At 44.0% G+C, this 22,171-nt stretch overlaps 2 protein-coding genes across 4 annotated transcripts in view; one reads left to right on the top strand and one right to left on the bottom strand.

The window, feature by feature from the left end:
- col4a1 (collagen, type IV, alpha 1) overlaps nucleotides 1-3,876 on the bottom strand; it is a 32,435-nt gene extending 28,559 nt beyond the window's left edge. Inside the window, exons 1-2 of one of the 2 annotated variants that reach the window (XM_052082384.1) lie at nucleotides 3,720-3,876; nucleotides 3,003-3,177 (exon numbers count right to left, since the gene is read on the bottom strand). In XM_052082384.1, the coding sequence (XP_051938344.1) occupies nucleotides 3,003-3,077 (75 nt within the window). In that variant the 5' untranslated portion in view covers nucleotides 3,078-3,177; nucleotides 3,720-3,876. Of the gene's footprint in view, nucleotides 1-3,002; nucleotides 3,229-3,719 lie in introns of those variants that run through there. The other variant, XM_052082385.1, reaches the window with a different exon arrangement.
- Nucleotides 3,393-22,171, top strand: part of col4a2 (collagen, type IV, alpha 2) — a 47,029-nt gene continuing 28,250 nt past the window's right edge. For both annotated transcript variants that reach the window (XM_052082383.1, XM_052082382.1), the window contains exons 1-4: nucleotides 3,393-3,503; nucleotides 3,609-3,696; nucleotides 3,776-3,827; nucleotides 19,741-19,821. In XM_052082383.1, coding sequence (XP_051938343.1) covers nucleotides 3,659-3,696; nucleotides 3,776-3,827; nucleotides 19,741-19,821 — 171 coding nt within the window. In that variant the 5' untranslated portion in view covers nucleotides 3,393-3,503; nucleotides 3,609-3,658. The remainder of the gene's footprint in view (nucleotides 3,504-3,608; nucleotides 3,697-3,775; nucleotides 3,828-19,740; nucleotides 19,822-22,171) is intronic.

The raw sequence follows: 22,171 nt of genomic DNA, 5'->3' as shown, positions 1-22,171 counted from the left end.
CAGCTAGCTACCGGATAATCTTCCAATTCATCCCACACACAAACTCCCGGCAGGAATCCGCTAATCACCTAAACTGGAATCCTCCTCCTATTTCTTCTCAAGGACTTGACTCATTGTGGCCACATTAAGTGACCACCAAGGAAGAGAAACTATTCCGATGGTAAAATTCATCCAGGATCCGGTTTCACGAACAAACAAACACAAAAATAAGAGAGCCAAGATCCTTTCGAGCAACCAGTTAGAACTCGGCGTAAGGTTAAAGGAAGGACAATAAACATTATCTTGCATCATTGCTCTCTGAAAGTCAGTCCAGTCAATCTCATTCATGGCCTTAGTTCAATAGCGGCGATGGCGACATAGACCAAACAAGCAGTTCTGTTCTGTGGAACGCCACGCAAAGCACGACTAATCAGTGAAAAGTTAAATGCATGCAAGCTCGTGTCAATGTTTGAGTTCAAATATGCGGCTGTCTTGTTGAACGCCCCCCCCCCACCCCCCGATATTGTGGACACCAGCGTTACTCCCAACAATTGAGCCAATATTCCAAATACTCCCGTTTCATTGGTGTCATCGGATCGGCCGCAAGATGTTCCGCCAAACATAAGCCCCCTCGTCCCTCATGTTCTCCAGTTTAATCAGTCCAGATGTTGTATGTCACAGTTGTGTTTCTTGGAAAGTGGATAAGCCGCTTCTGCTACTTTATTTAAGACCACAAATTAGCTCATCTGAGTTTGATGAGAAGAACGTGAAATATAGTGGATGATGAACAGGGCTCGTGCGGTAGTGCCAGACTCCCTCATGAGGTGTCACTTCCTCTCGTTGTGCTACACTTGAGTCTGTTCGTCATCATCTTGACAGCAGTTGGTCCTCCGACATCTCCTCCCCCTCACCTGTACTTCTGCTGCGTCTGTGTGGGTCCTGAACTTACTGGAGACTTCAACTCTGACGGTACAAAAAAACTTGAGGCTGACTTTTCAACTCTGCTACATTTCATCCTCCACGAACGCGCAGCGACCAGACGACGGTCTTCATATTTTGTTTTGCCATTAAAAGGTAAGCTAGCAGGATCGCTTCTCAAAAATCATTCAGACTTTGATGTAGGGGGACTTTCTCACAAACCAGAGGGATAAATGTTCAGGGCCCAATGCTCGGCAAAGTCTTGTGGACCACCGAACAAACCCGACGGTTCAATGACAGCTTCTTACTATCGGCCATCCCCGCAAAGGGTAGAACCAAGAGTTTTGTACGCGCAACTACTCAGACTTCCAGCGTTCCACGATTCCCTTTCACACAGCTTCCATTCAGCGTCTGAAACCAGCAAATGTATGTTGCCTTTCTTTGTCCCATTCCATTTTGGTCTCTTTGACAAAGTTTGGAAAAGTCAGGTTAGGCCGGCAGTGTGAAAGGATACTAAAAGGGGGTGTAACGATCTTGATTGGACAAGTTTCTCTCACTGTCACTTAGCGTAGCAAAGGTGTGAATAAAGAAATACTGATTATGGTACGACACTTATTGCGAAAACACGTTATGATAAGACTTGTTTCCAAGAATGAACCGTTTGCTCCACTTTTCATTCTAAAATGGTGACATGACCCACCTCAGGACACTGTTTATTTCTGACTCACGCAGATTTGATGATGTCTTATACAGCAGCCATCCATCCATTTTCTGAACCGCTTTACCCTCCCAAGGGTGGCGGAGGTTGCTGCAGCCTATCCCAGCTGTCTACGGGGTGTAGGCGGGAGACACCCTGAACCGGTTGCCAGCCAATCGCAGGGCACAGAGAGACGAGCAACCATCCGCGCTCACACTCACACCTCGGGACAATTTAGAGTGTTCAATCAGCCTGCCATGCATGTTTTTGGAATGTGGGAGGAAACCTGGAGTACCCGGAGAAAACCCACGCAGGCCCACGGAGAACATGCAAACTCCACACAGGAAGGCCGGAGCCAGGATCGAACCCACTACCTCTGCACTGTGAGGTCGACGCGCAAAGCACTGGACCACACTATACAGCAGCCATTCAATGATAAAATGAAAAAAAATTTTTTTAAGTATTTCTTTAAAATAACATCATCTTTAGTGATGCTCTTGATGGAGTCGAATATTTAATGTGCCTCATTCTGTCCGACTTGATGCAGCTTCATGGGTTGACTGGCAATTACCATTTGTTTTCATTGACCAATGGGGGCTTTTAATGATTGTACCGTTTGAACTCTGCCTAGCAACAAGTAGATGGGCAAGACAGGGAAGAAAAAAAAAAGAATATGGGCCATTCTGTTGCTCTATGTGAGTCAAGGACACAAAATGGATTGTCGTGTATTTTCCTAGGGTGTGATTATCATTCAAGTTTGGATCATGAGGAATTCCACATTTCTAATTTTGTCTTGAGCTAAAGAACCTTGAAGAGAACCCTGCGCTGTTGGTAAAATGTTACCACGGTTGCAAAGGTTAGCGATTTGATTTGTGGGTACAACTAATGATGTCATCACGTCCAATGGCAAGTGTGATGAACTCTTGAAACGTGTTTCCCCAGAACCAACACACAACCCGTCTTGTTTTGTGTTTCGGATAAAAGAAGGAAAAAAAAAATTGGAACGCAAATCTGGAGCATGGCAACACGAACGTGTGTCAAAGGGAAAATCTTCTACGCACATGTCGACAGAGGAGTTTTCAGCCCCACCTCACCCCCCTCCCCTCTCACAATGTCTCCAGTAGGGGTGGGGGAGACCGGGAGGGGGGGGGGGCAGTGAGTGGGAGCTCAGAGCTGCATGCATGACAGCAGAAAGAAAGAGCACTTGACAGTACAGTACAGTGAACGGGCTCGTGACGTGAACTCCACCTTTGCATGTCATTGAATTCAAACAGTAAAGTCGCCGCAGCCATAAAAAAAAGAAACAGAAATCACGGTTGGAGCCACTGCTGAGTAATAATAATCATAAACCCCATAAAAAAAGCGCACATAATTACCAAAAGACTGTTTCCAAAAGAGTGACACTCACCTCAGCCGTGGCTCGGTCCACGCTTGACGACACGGCCAGCAGGAGTAGAAGAGCGGCGGGGGGAAGCAGCAGCATCTCCGCGGCGCACCGACTTTTGGCGTGTCCGCAAACAAGCACTTGAATCTCGGCCTCTGTTTCCACTCAGTCAGCGGCGGAGCGCGCTCTGCACGTTGGCCTGCATGTTGTGTCCAGAAGCGATATGAAGTTCTGATCAACGCGAGTGGGTTTAGTTTGGGGGCTTGCGCCACACCACAAGTCTACTAACTACGCCCAAAAAAAAAAAAAAACCTTTCCCACCCACTCCCAACGACCACCCTCGCCCATCATGCGAACGAACACCACCAGTGCAAACACTTTGGATTTTTCGGCGTAAGAAGAGGATCCACTCGGCAACTTTTACTTGCGGTTGGGGAGAATACTCCAAAATTTTTGTTGTTGTTGTTGCTGCGGACGTCTTATCGCTCCGTTACGCGCAAAAAAAAAAAACTCCGGTGAGTGCGCGTTATATGCGTCCTGCTAAGGAATCCGGTGTAACATTGGATATCGGTTAGACGCAAGTAGCTGAGCGTAAAACCGATTTTAATTCACTTTTGCTGTGTCCTCTAGGTGGGTCATGTTTTGAGAGCTGCGTGGCGTTGACGGGCTGTTTTGGAACTATGCGCGAGCATCACAACAGAGACGTGACGCATCTCAGGTGAGCGTGTGCGCAAAGATCACCTCAATACGTCTTATTCACAATTCATCCTTCTCCTCCTCATCCATTTATTTTACAGGTTGCTGCTGCTGTGCGTCTGCGCGGCCGTCCTTGTCGCCGGAGCGCACGCGGTAAGTGTTTACGACCGTTTCTATTGACGAGGTGTCGAGTTCATGGCGTAGTTTGCAAAAGTTGAAAAGTTTCACGGTGTTTTTTTGCCGTAAGGTTGTCCGCGTGGGCACGTGTGGAGTGTGTGGAAGTGTGCGCACAGAGTGGGAGTGGCACGCGTGGGGAGGATCTCCAAGGGAAGAGGGGTTTGGTCTTGGCATAGCGACCTTTGCTGCAGGCCCAATTGACTGCTGGACAGGTTGAGAAAATAAATCTGAACTTAAACTTAAATGTTTGCAAGAATAACGAATAATATTGCAAGAGCAAAAAAACCCAACATTTTTTTACTGTAATTTTAAAAAAAAAATTTAAATAATTGTTCAACTGCGATTGGCTGCCAACAAGTTCAGGGTGTCCCCCCGAGCGGCGACCCTTGTGAGGAGAAGCAAATTAGAAAATGGATGGATAGATAATTATTCAAGATGAAAGTTAAGAGACTTGTTCTTTTCTTAGATTGGACCAGAATATACATGTAGTTGCAAGATTATAATTATTAATTATATGATTTAAAAAGCGATGGAAGTCAGAATATTCTCAGGAGAGAGGGGGAAAAAAGCTTTTTTTTCTTGCAAAGGAGGCGGGGAGATGTACAGAATAACATTGGAATAGGATGAGATCAAAACAATTGCTTTGTAAAAATAAAATTGTATCATTAGAAAGAGTATAGAGTTGAATTATTATGAGGGAATAAAATTGTCAAATTAATATTGCACAAATAGAGAGGGCTGAAGGAACTTTGGAGGGGAATAAAATCATTTTAGGCGAATAAAATTGTAACATTAAAAAATAGTTTTACCACAAGATGACGGGCATGAACCAGTCATGGTTTTATTTTATTTTATTTTATGATTTTTTTGCTATTGGCGCAAGGGCTGGCTCCTTATCTGCCGCGAATAGTTGATGTTCGCTGCAGTTTGATCACATGATGCCAACACAGCAACTACAGCGGGCAGACGTTTGGAGAAACTTTCGTGGCAAAATTGAAAATCAGAACATTGTGACCACACTTCATCGCTATTTGGAGCCACTTCTTGCAAAAAAAAAAAAAATTAGCAACAGAAATCAGGATGTGTAGTTAGCTCCGGTTGTTGAGGATATTTGTCCATGACCAGCAGGCAGATGGAGCCTTCTTTTTTTTTTATGTTCATTGATCACAAAGTTCACAATATGACTCCGATGAGTAACATATTTAAAATTTCGCCCACATCATTTCACTTGGTTTCCACCAAAGTGGCTCCCGCCGCTAAATGTGAGCTGGCGTCCGGGCTAGCACCAGCTCTTTACATTATTTGACCGACAGGATAGGAAATGCTTTGCCGCATCATTTCGGCAACTGCGCGCACGTTCTGCGTGTTTTGGAATTTGTTTCTTGGCAGCTTGTTCAGAGCGTTGGATGTTGACAGGTTTCAAGTCTCTCAGATGAAGGGTTATTTTCACATTGTCTTGTGTGTGTGTGTGTTTTAAATCAGATTTGCTTTGAACAGCATGTGACATCGCGCAGGCCCTTCTGTGTATTGTGCAGTCCTGCTCACAAGACTGCGCTAAGAGGGACAATGAACTCACTTTAGTTTGGGTCAATGTTTTTGTTTTTAGGCAAATTTCACATGAAAAGGATTGAGAAGTCAGTAAGTAATGCAAGCTGAGGCGATATTGACACTCCAGGTCTTACATGTCCGATTCACCAACTTTCCAGTGATCTCCATCCACTATCGCGGTGCTTTGACAATGCCTTGGAAATCTCATTTCCTGAATTGCAACAAAGTGTTGCTTGTAAACTTGTTTATTTCTCTTAGTTACGTATATAGTATGGACTGACGTTTTCCCGCTTCGGGTAAATTGTCCCATGAATGAAAATTTGTACCCACGCATATTTAAATCATCGCGGAGAGGAGATGAAGCAGAAAGTTTTTTTTTTTTAATGCATCAAATGATCAGGAAACGTGCAACTCATAACGCATCTCTTTTGAGGTGCGCATTGCAACATATGTTTCTGTTCAATTTCATATCCCAATCTCACCCGTGGGAGGTTGCCGGTCCAGATCCGCACCTTTGCGTAACAACTTTTTCCCACCATCCGTCCTCCACGCAATGTTTCACATCGGGGTTCCCCATCTTCCCCGTTGGGAATAACCCGCTCAAGATGTTTCCCGTTTTAAGATTGATCGGCTCTTTTTACGCTGCATTTGCCAACCTCCTGCCTGTAAACAAACAGAAGGGGGGGGGGGGGGAGTACACGTATGAAATGAAAAGTTCATGCAATTCACACTTGTCCCTTTAAATCTTATTTACATCGCCTTTTCTTGCGAATGTTTCTACAATGGCAAGTGCAATCTGATGCTTTGGCATGCGAGAAAGAATCTAGTTTTATGTTCACCACGTTTGTTTTTCTTAAGACTCTTTTTGACATTTTAACAATTGAGAAAAAAAAATGGTGGTAAAACCCCCAGCGCAAAATTCGACAGCAGTCATCTGGAAACGTAACACTTGTTATGAGGCTTTAGAGGAGCTCGATTGAGGAAAACAAAGCCGAACCGCTAAGCTAATGAGCGCATAAACAGACTTCCCAATGCGCACACAGAACCGCCCTCATCAGTCGGAGGAAGGAAAGCTCTCGAGACGACCGACGCTAACAGGATGTATTGAATCGGAGCCTTTGATTCACGTGCGTCCGAGAAGATATTTCAAGATGTGTTGGAGCGGGATTGAATGAGTGGGTGGCTCGGCGGGGCTTCTGACAGCGGATGTTTTGGGAATCAGATCTGTGTGGGAGGAAGAAGCCGTTCGTGCTCCAGATTTCCGACCGTACCTGGCGGTCAAGCGGGGCGGCATCTGCTGAACCGCTTCACTTGTCGCTAATTGATTGTTGTGGCTTGCGTTGTCCCCCCCAACGCCCAACATCTTGGATAATGATCATGAAGCAATAACAGAAATGTTATTGGGGCCAATAAACCACGGCGCTAACGGCACGTATTGATCTTCTGTTTGACGTTGTCTTAAAATGAATATCGGCAGAATGGTTGTCGGTGATCAAAGCACAATCAACTCGGACGGTGCCAAAAATAAATAAATGATAAATAATGAAATGCGGTTTACCACATTTGGGGTTTCCCTCCCAAAATGAGTGGATTCACTTGGGATTGCACAACCATAGCGACACTTCCAAAAGTGAACGTCAAATATAATCAGAGATTTTCCCACTGACTCTGACAAAATCTTCTCCCAAAAAATGTAACAACCAGGCAGACATTCCAGGGAAAACATCATAACGTATGGTCACCCAAAAGGCTGCATAATTGATGGTGTTTTAAAAAAAATGGTATTGATTGTTGACTGATCACACTCAGCATAATGGGGTCCAGTATTTGGATGTTAGCAGCAGAGGTCGAGTTAATTCAGACTCAACGAGTTGAGGATTTCAAATAATGATGTCATCGTGGATAAAGCATTTCCTTAGAGTTGAAATGAGGATTAAAAAGATCTGGTCAACAAACTTCCTCCATTTTTTTTATTGTTTTAGTTTTTGGAGTTGTTGTGTTGGACACACCGTATCAGGTTGTCAGGTTATCATTATTTGTGAATGAAAGGGTTAATCAGAGATGCAAGTCGGCTGTTTGATGATTTTTTTTTGCGCCGATTCCGAATTTGCCCATTTTTTTCTATGCTTTCATAAAAATAATATGATGCGTAGCATAGCAATATAAAACATAATATATATTATTCAGGGTTAGGTTCAGCAACGGCTGGAATTTATTTCTGAAACGTCATAGCTATTCCGGTCATCCGCATGATAAAGTCCATACTGTGTAAGTTGTCAGACTTAAAAACCAAAAATTCTAATATTCCAAAAACCTAATGTGCTAAAAAGACCAAAAAAACATCTTAAGAGATACAAAAAGCCATCGCTGATTCAAATTTGCTGTTGACCAGTTTTTTGAATGTTCATTTTCCCAATTGTCAATCAAAGGTTGTGGTTTAAAAAAAAAAAAAGTAACATTCATCTTACGGCTGATAAATCACTTTTTGATGTGAACATGTGGCGTGTGATCTGAAAGGGGGTCACTTCCGACACGTGAGCCACCTCCTGTACGTGATTGTTTTATGCTTTTGAGTTGAGAACAAGATGTCTGCCTGCGATAAAGCCACGGAAACTGGCAAACGTAACGGCTGGCCAAATAAGTGTCGGTGATACAAAGTCAGCCGCAACAATCGGGGGAAGAGCCCATTGTACTGTGCGGCGGGAAGCGCAAGCGATCGAAGAGCTTGTGGTCATCTTCAGGGAGGACAGTTTCAAGTGTTTTAGATCAGCGGTGCCCAATTTTTTTTTTTTTTTTTTTTTGCTCCACCGACCGGTTTCATGTCAGACAATATTTTCAGAGACCAGCCTTTAAGAGGTATGGCGTATAAATACAACAAAAAATATGATATGACCTGCATGAAAATTGTGGTAACGAATTTAACATGATTAATGGTCCTCGATTTCCAATTTACGTTTATAGATTTGTTACGTGTTTGTAATCTAAGACGACCGTGTGTTTATTTCACTTCACACTGTGAACTTCAGTCAGAATGGCCCTCCGAAGGAAACCCTAACTACGATGTGGCCTGTAACAAAAATGTGTTTGACACCCCTGGATTACAGGGTAGGGCGGCCCGATGGTCCAGTGGTTAATGCGTCGACCTCACAGTGCAGAGGTACCGGGTTCAATTCCAACTCCGGCCTCCCTGTGTGGAGTTTGCATGCTCTCCCGGGGCCTGCGTGGGTTTTCTCCGGGTACTCTGGTTTCCTCCCACATTCCAAAAACATGCATGGCAAGCTGATTGAACACTCTAAATTGTCCCTAGGTGTGAGTGTGAGCGCGGATGGTTGTTCGTTTCTGTGTGCCCTGCGATTGGCTGGCAACCAGTTCAGGGTGTCTCCCGCCTACACCCCGAAGACAGCTGGGATAGGCTGCAGCAACCCCCGAAAAAAGAAAAAAAAAAAAGAAAGAAAGAAATCACAGTCACGATGGCCTAATTATGTATGCGTTAGTCCACTTTTCCTTTTGGCACGTGAAACCAAGTGTGACGTGTGTTTATCCGGGCTAAATGTCACTTTTATGGGGAACATCCTGAGCCGAGCATTGTGTGACGACAACATAGGTTATACACAGAAGGTCTCTAAACAGGAAAAGGAAGGCGGGTGGAGTTCAATGTGTCAGAGTTTCTTTACAAGTCCTGCTGGACCTCACATATTTTGGCTACCTCAGATGAGTGACATTGTTAACCCTTTATTGACCGGGAGCACCTTTGTGCTGTCTTATATGTGTCAATTTGTCATTTGGTTTGATCGTATATTCCGTATATTTTGTAGATCAAAATATACGGAACCCACAAATCCACTATTTATCAAATTAAATACGATGAAATTTTATGACCTGGTTGACTTTAAAATTGCCCAATTAATGTACAAAGCACACAATAACCTGCTCTGCCAAAACATTCAGAAGTTTTTCGAAATTCGAGAAAGCAACTATGAATTAAGAGGTACCAACTTATTCAAAAAACTCGAAACAAGAACAAACATCAAGCAAAGAAATGTATCTAGCAAAGGTGTTGATCTGTGGAATAATCTCGAAACGGACCTGAAAATGAGTAAATCGCTTGCTGAGTTCAAAAACACATTTTAAAAAATAGTACAAACAACCTACATCAATCAGAGTTAAAATGATAAATTCTAAACATTAAATAATGATAAATCGTACAGTTGTTCGGCAGTAAGTCTAATCAGGCATCCCAACGGTCAGTCCTATTTGCTGTTTTTGTGCTTCCTTTTATAGCCTCATGCAGCACCTCGTCACTAGCGCGGTTATCTTGTGTGCTCGTCTGCTCTTTAATCTCGATCAAGGACGTTCCACGGAGCTGTCCTCCTTTGCTCTGAGGAGTTGGTCACATTTCAAATCTGTTGCCGTCACGTGTGTGCCAAGCTCGAAATATATATATATATATATATATATATATATATATTTTTTTTTTCCTTTGCAGAGCAATTTTGCAAATCAATTGCTCAATAATGGGAGAAACAACTTTCTAATGTTGTGGAGTCATCTTTTTTTTTTTTTAGATAGCCGCTTCTGCGTTAGTAGCATTGAGCTTCCCTCAACCAATGACAACCCGCAAAAACATGAGCCCAGCAAAACATTTTTTGTGACCCTTTCAATAGTTCTTCTTCTTCTACTTTTTTTTATGATCATCTCAGTGGTTGATTCTCACTTTTTATATTCAACACATTTTGAAGAGGTGCAAAATGCAAAATTTGCCTCGCAGCCTCTACGATGGGAACCCGATTATTTCCAGCCTCGTGTGTCTCAGGATTAAGCATGTGGATTTATTAACATTTACTGTTTGGGTCCGCCTGCAGATGGTCCAACTCCATCCGGATGTAATGTCAGCCTTCAACAACCATTCGTGTTCGCACATTATGAAAGTCCTCCTGCATATGTGCAGTATCCACATTCCTATTTCCACATCAGTCGCGCTCTAATTGCGGAGACTGACCGAGTTATCTTATGTCACGAGAGAAATGTTAACTCGTTTTGACATGCACATTTGGTGATAACTTCTTGACCGAGCCTCCTCACTAAGTCTCATGTGCCGCACTTTAATTTCTTTTCGGTCTCTTTGACCTTTTGACACAGACGGATTTCTGGCTAAGATAGCTTCATAGAAAGAGGTTATAAAACGACATTGTTGTTGCTTTGATGACAAAATACTGACTCAAACTAAACATCTGTGACAAAAAACCCATTTACCTAAATTTGCAATGTTTCTTTTTCCTTGGTTGCTTTCTTAAGGCTTCTGATGGGCTGAAATGGCCTAGTGCAGGGGTGTCCAACTCATTTTTGTCGTTGGCCAGATTTTAGTTACCATTTCCAATGGAGGGCCATTAAGACTGAAACCAAATTTTAAAATTTAATAATAACAGTTTATTCAACTATTGTTTAGGTTACTGTTAATGAGGGGTTTGGTATCAAGATGCTTACAATATGTCTCTTATTTATTACATCAGCGAATGTTAAATATTGGTCGAGATTTTCACAAGCATCATGCAAGTTGACATGCTTGATTTGCTTCCGCGGACCATGTAAAAGGATGAGACGGGCCAGATCTGGCCCCCGGGCCTTGAGTTTGACACCTGTGGCCTAGTGGGTAGAAGTTATTCAGTGCCAACACCATGTGTTGTTTCAGTATGCACCTGAGAGGTTTCAATTGTGTTTTACAAGAACAAAGATGATTTTTAAACTATCATTTTCTGTTCCCATTGATTTTCCTGAGGAAATAATTTTGGAATTTGAAAAAATTAGAGGTCGAACACCAATCTAAAACCCCATTTTGTTCAACCTCAGAAGGCTTTATTGGTATTTTCAATCTTGTCAGGCCTCTCACATCTTTATTCAGATTTTAAACGCTTCCAGATCATCCCATTTTGGATGTCTCTCATCGTCTGATTGACCCACCCCCCCACACACAAACCTCATCTGACAGGTCAACGTGAGCAACGGGGTCCAGAATCGATTTAAATTGGATCTAATCCCATCTCCATTGAGCTCATGCTAACCGCAGGAAGTGTTGATTAGGAGAGCGGTCCACTGGGAAATGAAGTGGAGTCCGTGTATGACCTGAAGCCAGCGCACGGGAAGGCAAGGTCCAGCTGTGTCAGGCAAAAGGGCAGAAATGAGAGCTGTGTTTACACGGGAGCTTTGCCAGAGGAGCACAGCGGGAGTTAGCGGTGTTCTGCGTCGTGTCTTCAACTGAAGAACATGCCGCCTTCGCAAGTTATGAAACCGCTCTTTGCAACGTGACCCGATCTTTTGAGTCTCTCGACCTCCTTTTCACCACCCCCAAACTTGGTTTAAAATTGAATGGTGATAAATCACAGACGAATATGAGGACAAGAGGACAAGTTTTCAATGTGGAAGCAGTCTGACGCGCTCTCAATAATGGAAGCCATGAGGGCGAAACCATTGCAGTAAAAAATATATACCGGTAGATTTCATGGAACTCTCCCACTGATTGATGGTTGCAGTCCCCGTTCCACTTTTTCTGCATTCTTGTTCAAATTCATGAATATTCCATGGTCGTGGTGACATTTCGTTTCAAACAAGAGCAGCCACATTATTTCTACAGCAAGGAAAAGAACGTAGTGTGTTTACGATGACGAAGGACTGAAGGTCTTTGGGCACCTACAGAAACCATCTGCGTTCTCAGGATAGTAAATTCCTGTTCAAAATATACTGTATGTACGTGTTTGGCTGTGGACATGTTGATGAACAGAGATCGTCAAAATATGTAAATGGGGACGTCGTTCTTTAGCACACAATCGCTTGGTCAGTTGGTGGTCTTTTTCTGTAAGACTCCAAAATTGCTGGGAAAAAAAAATCTTGTAACGCTCCAACAAACCCATCAAAAAACGCTAGGCTCATGAAGACTTCCCGAGTATGTCGCGTTCCCACCCTTCGACTTATGTCAAAAGTGCCGGGTGGCGCCATGTCACCGTTAAGATTTAAGGTTCAATATATCTTGCTTGAGGTGTGCAAACTCGTCATAAATCAATCGTAGGATATGGGAGTCTCCAAAAGATGAAGGCAAGGCATCTTCCCAAAAACATGAAAAGAAAGATAGATGAAATAGGGAAGCCTTTGTACGTCGCTGGCTTTCAAACGCAGCCTCGAAATGATGTGGCCCCTGAATTTGGACATCATGAAGGCTCCGTAGTTTATTTACTCTTGTGTATCATATTCTACTTATTGATCTATTCATTCATTCATTCATTCATTCATTCATTCATTCATTCATTCATTCATTTTCCGAGCCGCTTGATCCTCACTAGGGTCGCGGGGGGTGCTGGAGCCCATCCCAGCCGTCTCCGGGCAGTAGGCGGAGGACACCCTGAATCGGTTGCCAGCCAATCGCAGGGAACACAGAAACGAACAAACAGTCGCACTCACACTCACACCTCGGGACAATTTAGAGTGTTCAATCAGCCTGCCATGCATGTTTTTGGAATGTGGGAGGAAACCGGAGCACCCGGAGAAAACCCACGCAGGCCCGGGGAGAACATGCAAACTCCACACAGGGAGGCCGGAGCTGGAATCGAACCCGGTACCTCTGCACTGTGAAGCCGACGTGCTAACCACTGGACTACCGGGCCGCCCCTTATTGATCTAGTTAGATGAAAATGAGCATGAAGTGCGCAAATGGTTTTGGTACGGCGACAATGTGACCGAGCTCGAATCTGACTCAACCAATCTGATTCATAGTGTCGCTATCCGATGTCTTACTCACCCACCAGGCCTTGGCCCAATTTTCAACTTGGTGACAAATTATTTGCCGGCGTCCTGTTGTTTTTTCCGTTCGTGCACATGTAATATCAGGGCTGGTATGATAGATTGGCTTTTCAACAGGAAGTTGATGGTGGCGCGGCAGGATGTAGAACTTGCGCGAATAAAGCCACGGTGAAGACATGTCTTCCAGAATGTTCCTTATCGCCGTAATGAAAGCCTTTGGGAGATCTGGTGCAAAATCAAGATACGCCTCGGCTAGGATGGCAAGTCCAAAACAAACATGGTTATGTTTGGCGTTTTGCTTTTTCAGCTTTACTTGTGTTTTACTTCTTTTTTCGGTTGCTTGTTTACAGATCTGATTTGAGTTGTTTCGGGCTATTGTTGCTGGACAAAGACAAACAGAAAAATATTCCCACTTGACGTTGCTGTCCTACTTTTTGAAGGCCTTTTGGTTGAAGGAACTTCCGTGTACTGTTTCACAAATGCACCAAGGGGAACATTTCCGAATACTCATACAAGAATCACATGAACAGGCTGTAACAACAAGCGGCGGAACTCTGCTTTAGTTCACTCAATTGCTGTTTTATACAACTATGAAAATGCCAGTCGGCCATCTTTCAAAGCACTTTTTTTCAACCTGGTATTCAACTATACAAACATTTAAACGCATAACATATTCAAACTAAATTTACGGTTAAAAATTAAACAGGATAATAAAGTTCCGCAGACGTTCAGCCGTCAACAGTAATCACTCATTCATTCATCAAAAGATATTGATATGGACTTTCGAAAGGAAAATTCCTTGCTAGCTTTGTTTGTGTATGTTTTTGGAGGTCCATTTGAGCCGAGATCAATTTAAAAATGCGCTTTTGTGAAAGTATAGTCCATTATGTGCATACACCTTAAAACACGAGAGCAATTTAAAACAATACGTATTGTTGCTTTAGTAAGTGGACTAAATCAAATGCGACATTCGATGGTGATAGGACACAATGACGACATAATTACCAAGAACGTCATTGAACAGTAAAAGAGTCATGATGCGGTTAAATATGAAGCAGAAAGGATACATGCTAACCTTAAAGGGGAAGTCCACCCCAAAATGTTCTTTACAATAAAAAAATAATGAGTTATACGCTGCCCTGAATGCTCAACACGGCATTCTGATGAATATTATGTTTGTGGAATATGAGTTAAGCAGTAAATGTCCGCCGTTTTTAGCCGTCTTACGGGGTGGGCATTTTGTCACTTTAAAATTAATATTTTTGGTTTGACATACCCTTTAAGAGTTGACCAATGTCCACCTAGGGAATATTCCCACGTTCTTACTTTGAGCATCTTGAAGAAAAGTATTTCCGTTGTTCAATCAGTGAGTCAGCATGTTTATCAGCTAGCACAAGGGAGTCTTCCACACCCACACTGACATATCAAGACACCGTGTTTCCTTCACAGATGTGACATGTCTCGTTGTGAGAGAACAGTTGTTTTGCATCCAGCCGATTCGCTCTTTAAACCGCATCATTAGTGTAAAACGTGTCAGCTGTTATCCCGAAAACCCGCGGACAGAAAAATCGTTTTTTAAATGAAGGCGGTGCTGAAAACGCGCGGGCACACACAAACACACCAAGCGTCGTTAATACAATTGCGTGAAGGATTTTTTGTTTTCACAAATGTCCGAAGTGAACACAATGGGTTTGGCTGTAAGTCCACATCCAGGTGGCAAGAGACATTTGTTAGCAGCGGCACAATATGTTGCTATGATCATCCTTTACCTTGTTGGTGCTGCAATTTTTTTTTTTTTTTAATGAACGAAATGCTTACGTTTGAAGTAATTAGCCACTTCATCATGTCTTGGACATCGACCAAGAGAGGCGTTCAAATGAGTAACGGAGCCTCCTTTATGATCTTGTATACATTTGAGCCGACGACAACCACAAGCACTGTTTATGCCCCGCCGTGCGGTTTCATGTTGAAAGCAGAGCATCCATCTCTAAGGGACACTTTGTCACCGCTCCCCCACAAGCATCATTGTGATCAGCGTTCCAGGAAGCGCTTGTGACATCAAGGCTGACCCCTGACAACCCCGAGTGTTTATACAACAAACTATAGTTTTACAAGCAAAAACAGTGTTTAGGATACAAGCGGCCGAAATGAGTTTTCTCCGCAGGGTGTCCGGGCTCTCCCTTAGAGATAAGGTGAGAAGCTCGGTCATCCGGGAGGGGCTCCGAGTCGAGCCACTTCTCCTCCACATCGAGAGGAGCCAGATGAGGTGGCTTGGGCATCTGATTCGGATGCCTCCTGAACGCCTCCCTGGTGAGGTGTTCCGGGCATGTCCCACCGGGAGGAGACCCCGAGGAAGACCCAGGACACGTTGGAGAGACTATGTCACCCAGCTGGCCTGGGAACGCCTCGGGATCCCCCGTGGAGAGCTGGAAGAAGTAGCTAGGGAGAGGGAAGTCTGGGCTTCCCTGCTAAAGCTGCTGCCCCCGCGACCCGGCCCCGGATAAGCGGTAGAAGATGGATGGATGGATGGACATGCAATAAAGAGGAAGGAGGAAACGGTCATGGCGGCGTTTTTCCAACCCAAAGCCAAAATCAATTGGTCACCGCAAGTCTCCCAAGTGATGTTATCCTTAAATGTGAGCGCATCGCATCATGGTTCTGATGAGTCATTTGCCATGGGAGATGAGCAGCGTGTACAGCTGTCGTATCGGCATCCCTCGCTCAAACGACCGAGGCGCTCACAAATATCGTGAAGCCACATAAATTGTGTCAGGGAAAGAGAGCAAGAGAGGAATAAGTAACCGTGAGAAAAAAGATCACCGTTGACCCAGATGCTTTGATTTCACTTATTGTACATGATCTCAAGCCATCTGCCGACATTGGGGTGAAGCCGTAAAGGATGGGGAGGTAACAGAAACAACATTCCTCGTGACAAATACCATTAATTTCACAGCGAGGCCTTGAGGAGTGCGATACACTCTTCGAGGTTTCCATGAGAGATTTATAAGCCCTTGTAGTTTTCACATTGCATTCCAAATAGGGATTTATATGCCTCTGCCTGTCAGACAGAAATCTCAAGCTAGTTACAATGAATCCCCCCGCCCGCATTCATCATGCGGGATATATGTTGTCCAAAGTGTTTTACCAAACCTCATATTCACTTTTTTGAAAATATACCAAAGCGTACATATGCTACATATGCTAACCCCCAGGATCCCTCGCCGTAGACTGGCTAACGGCAGAACCCAGGGTGGTTTTTTTTTGGGGGGGGGGGGGGGGGGTTGCTCTTGGTAAAGTTTTAAATCCATTCGTGTTACGTTGTACCAGCTAGCTAGCGCTAAGTTAAACATTTTCTCCGGTCATAGTAAGCAAACTCCCTTTGTGCTAGCACAGCATGAGAGGCAAACAGCACAGTCGCGACAGAGGAGTTGATACACTGACGAGATGAGCTTATTGACTGACTACTGAACAGTTTAATATAACGCAAATTAGCCAGCTAAACATTCCTTTAAATGTAGGGTGTGGGTCTCGAAGAGCGCAGGTCACACGATGTTCGTGCTACATCACGCACACGTTGCCATCCAAACATTCTTGTGACACCAATATGCTATGATTCATTCTCATTTGAATCCAAAAATTCCGACTCGGCATTAACCTTTAACGACCAAGTTTCATCTCAATTCGAGTCTCCACCGATTCATGTAATACAGTACATGGCCTCTGTTGAGATTTTACAATCAATGCTATTCAAACAAAACTTGCTATCCGAATAAAACATTGACTTACATGTATGTTCTATGTACACAAAATAAAATCACATTTTGAGAAATGGTAGGAAACCACAATGCTTAGTTTGGATTTGGTACAGTATTCATTGAACAACATGTGTATTATTGTGATACAGACATATGACAGTTTGCAATATTATCAAAAAAATGTGACTGTACTGCCGCTTGTACTAGGTCACCTGCTATTTTGGTTTGACTTGGGCTGATGGTCACAAAGGACTGCCTTTAAGGGAGCTTATTCCTTTGTGGAGATGACGCAGGCTATTGTGGGATTTAGTCGTCGCCTCAATGTGGAAAAAGTAGCGGCTGTGCCGCAGCCTCGCTGGGATGAACTGACTTCCCTGTCTTGAGTCTCCATTCCGCACGGTGGCCATGCAGATGTTTGCTTCTTGACATCCTCCATCTCGCAATGTGCTCGCTAATTCGGGATGTATGTGAAACATACGTCTCGGAGTGTCTACCCGCACGGTGTGTGGTGAACATGAAAGCACGGCATCAGCAATATCAAGTAACACTTTGAAAGGAGCCCTCAGACACTTGAGAAAGAAACGCAGCCTTGTGGATTCCATAAGGGGGACGAAAAGAGTCTTTTTGTTGGGAAGATAAGGGGATCATTAGAGGACGGCGCGTCTTTGGTAAAAGAAGGTCTTTGTGAGGTTGTGAGGTCTCAATGTGGCCCTTTGTCAGTGGGGATGTTCTCAGATTGAGGAGTGTGGGGGGGATTATTCTGATTCTTTGCACCACCGTGGGCACAAATTGGGCAGTTTGGACATTTAAACAAGGGACATTCGGCGGCCTTTTCGACTATGGTATGACTGTGTAGGTGGAAGACGTCGGCCTGAACAATTTATTCAGTCATCCGTGGAAAAGCTAGAGTTGAATTTCCTTCATTTTCTGTGTGGAAGGAGCTGTGTTCCATTAGTATTAATTGCCCTTTAGCGTTACTGTATGCCGGACAAGTTCTGTGGCATTTCTTCACTGCAGACTGCTTTGAACACTCGCATCAATCTGAAGACTCCACATCGAATTTGAGCTACAAATCTGAATTAGTGTGTATTGATCAAGACCCCACATTGTTTTGCCCTTTATGAGCTAGCGATGCGGCCCTGACGAGACACAAAGAGGTTTGGTTGAACTATGAAACAAGCTTCCTTTCTTTCTTTTATAGCGAGCGGAGGGACTTTTGAAGCCTCTTGACCTTTGCATTTCGATGATCAGGGACCCTCACGCAGTCTGTCACAGAGACAGTGGGTGGTTTTGTCAGACAGAGACGTTTAAAGACAGAACCGGCTACTTGAGTTGTTCGAACACATGCTAACCATTCATGTCTGCATGTCTATGACTCATTCAAGCGCTCCGGTTGCAGCGTAAACAGCAGCTAAATCCACACACACACACCACAATGCACACAAACAACCCCTCCGCTACTCAACAGATTACCAAACATCTGTGCTGCATCAGCCCTATTTCCACTTTGAAGAACAATTGTTAAAGTGACCAAAAGAATTCATCTGTCCTGTACCTTTTGTGGCACCCTCAGACTCAAGCTTGCAAAAAAAAACATTCTCTGTTTCATCTCATTATGACTACAGAACGGTAACAGTTTGGAGTTTTTGTTTTTTTTAATTGGAATAAGCTGATTAGGGTGGCACGGTGGCACTGGTTAGCACTTCCGATTCATAGTGGAGAGGTGCAGAGCGTAAATGGTCATGGTGCTACTGCCCGAAGACAGCTGTGGGATTGGCTCCAGCATGCCCGCGACCCTCGTGAGGATAAGATCAGAAAATGGAAGGATGGATGGATCAGATTTCGTTGGAACAGTCAGCAGCCAAATATCCATCTATCCATCAATTTTCTCATCCGTTTTATCCTCACAAGGGTTGCGGGGGGTGCTGGAGCCTATCCAAGCTGTCTTCGGAGGAGTAGGCGGGGGGCACCTTGAACTGTTTGCCAGCCAATCGCAGGGCACACAGAAACAAATAAACATCCGTGCTCACACTCACAACAAGGGACAATTTAGACTGTTCAATCAGCCTGCTATGCATGTTTTTAGAATATGGGAGCAAACCGGAGTACCCGGAGAAAACCCACGCATGTACGGGGAGAACATGTTTCACACAGGAATGCCAGAGCTGGGACCGCACCCACAACCTCCGCGCTATGAGGTGGACGCGCTACCCACTCGTCCACTGGGCTGCCCAGCAGCCAAATAAAAGCTCCAAATTTAGAATTCGCGGAAGGGTTACCTCTGATTCACACTTTTTTTTTTGACTAATTAAAACAGTTTCAGCTCATTCCTACTCCACTTTTTTTCTAGGTTTCAAAATAAAAACCTCTAATTTCCATAGTAGTCAACTGAGCAACTTTTCATGACACCAGGATTCGAATAGTGGTCATTTTCTCAAACAAATAATAACAGTCAGCTTCCAGAACGTAAAGACGAAACATTGAATGTTTCTCTTTGTGTTAAATTTTCTGGTGGGTTATTGCGTATATACTGTGTGTCTCTGCTATGTTGACACATTATTTACATAGCTGAAGCAACTTGTGATGAGCATCGAAAAAAATGTAGGCAATTGCATGGGCTCGATTGTTGATGAATCATGGGGCTGCTGCTATTCCAAAGCGTGCCGCGGCGGGATGACGCGTACAGAAATATATTGTGGTGCATTAAAGAACAAAGTATAAAATGACCCCATTTCCTCAAAGTTTGGTGTGTATTCCCTGGTTGCTAATAGCTGCGTGTTGTATGTTTGTGTCTGCAGGGTGGGAAGAAGCACAGCGGTCCCTGCGGAGGAAGAGACTGCAGCGGAGGCTGTAAATGTTTTCCCGAGAAGGGTGCCAGGGTAAGTTCCTTAGTGTTCTAAATAGCTGCATAAATAAACCTCTTGGTCATCGCACTGGACGACCAAATAAGGCTAAGACGGCGCACCGCGGGGTCTGAAAGTTCCTTCAAAAGTAGTTGCTGCGGCCGAAGGCGCATCATTCAAATTGGCTCACGTGTCAACGCGTCAGGTGGCGACTCAGCCTTTCTCCCATGAACAAAGTGGCATCATACCGCAACGTCAACATTGTGTATCTAATGCTGTTTATCTCAAGGCTTCGAGACAAAGTTGTCTCTGTTTATGAAGCTAAGTGCAACATTGCGTCGAATCATAACATTGAGAATGACGCGGGCTTTTGACCAAGACGGAAAAACGTGCGCTGAAGCCCGTGACTTGGAAATATCGCTCCTTCTCGCAGCTAAAGCTTTTGGAATTCACACCAGTCATCACTGTAAAAACAGAAGGTCTGATGGGATGTAGTGTGTCGAGTATGCCAGAGAAATTAAGGCCAGAACTGAAAGACACAGACAAGTGTGAGGAACCCGATGCAAGGATTTAAACCCATAGAGACAGACATAGACTAAACACGCTAGGATAATCATCTCAGAATGAATGACGACAGACTGTCCCCCCCTCACTTGAAACACGTGCAGTCCATATCAGTACATAACGTTGGGATCCTCTGAGCTCTGTAACTTTTGAAATTGGACAGCCGGCACCTACTTTCCACGATTATTTGCCATATGCGAGAAGATTCCCATCTGTTCTTCAACCGGAGAAAAATATTCTTCGTCGAGCACTCCTGGACAAACCGACAAATCGATGCCGAGTCCAATTGACTTGGGACGCCGAATCAGAATTTTCCCATTCCAGTCATAACATCATAACATATTCCCGTGAGAGAGGAATGTTTGGATAGCACGTCCCATCTCCCCATGTGTGCCGCACTATATTCAAGCGGATGCCCAGAGGTAGTCTTGTGATTATTTAGCCTGCTAATGCCATCCAAGCAACGGGAATATTTGGCTAATGCCGTGTTAGCAACAAACCAAAGGCAGTTTTCAAAAGTGGACGCTGGACCCGAGAGATGGACTAGCTTCGTTCTAGCTAGGATGAGGCTTGTAGCAATGAAGATTGATTTAAAATCGGGCCAAGGGCAACACCCGCCCCCCCCAAATATCCTTTGGTCTGGAGTTGGCCAGGGTAAGGGATCTTCGAGGTTAAAGTAAGTTATTTTAAACTAAAAAGGTTTATCTTTCTCTATATTGACATGCTGGGTCAACATGCCGGTGTGCTGCATTCCGATAGTTGAATGCAATCTAACTTTGTTAACGTATGATCCGTATGAAGTGCTATATAAATGCACACCATTTACCAATTTGATCAAATTGGATTTTTCATTATGTTCGACGATTAAGTTTTTCAGGAAAATTACATTGAGTAACCTATTAAAATTGTTTGGGGATTTGGTGGTGACTAATGCAAATGTGGGTTGTGAATGCGGATTTGTTTTTATTTTTATGTGAATCCGAGTTCTACATGCCATTGACATTGACGGGACAAATTCTTTCCACTTACTTTGAACCAAACAGAAGAGAATCTGGTCATTTTGACCATTATTAACTATCCCTCAAAGATGTCCAATTTCTTACTCATTTTAACTGCTGAGCAAAATTACTGGATTTTTTTCCCCTCATTTTGCGTATGTTTGTTTCACTAATCATGAACCAGTCTTCATGGGAACCTAAGCTATTGACACGCAGTAAAGACCAAGATTCATTCAAAGTTCAGGAGCAACCTGATCAGGGGGCAGCTATAAAAACGTCTGGAATGATTTAGCTACTGTACGTTGGCCACACTGACTATTTACAAGAACAACTGCACAGTAGCCATTGCCCTTGACCTTCTACGCTCACTGAGGAGGATACAGGAAGAGCCCATAAAAAGGTGAAGCGAGGCACACAGAGGATGTCCCGCATTCCACCTCGGAGTAATGCGAGGGATTGCGACGAAGGGTCAATAGATTGACTTTATCTCCCTGCACCTCTCGCTCGCTCGCCCCGCTATCTGCGTCAAAAGGATTTCCATCATGCCGTAAAAACGTGATAACGACGTGCCAAAGGTATGAGGAGAGGTTTACATTGCGCCACTGGACGGAATTTCTCCGTCAGTGTTGGCGAGTGGCAATCAGCAGGCAGCACGGTCACAAGAACGAAGCAGTAGATGGCAGTTTATGGATTTTTGTGCAAAAAACACAAAAGGAAAAATTCTTTTTTTGCTTCTCTTCCCTTTATGAAGTTGCATGGTAATAATTTGTCTTCTGTAGTTTTGCTAATTAAAGAGCAAATGAGGGCGGCACGGCGATCGCCTG

Source organism: Hippocampus zosterae, chromosome 12 (assembly GCF_025434085.1).
Source record: "Hippocampus zosterae strain Florida chromosome 12, ASM2543408v3, whole genome shotgun sequence".
Classification (NCBI taxonomy): Eukaryota; Metazoa; Chordata; class Actinopteri; order Syngnathiformes; family Syngnathidae; genus Hippocampus; species Hippocampus zosterae.
This window is presented reverse-complemented; position numbering and strand designations above follow the sequence as displayed.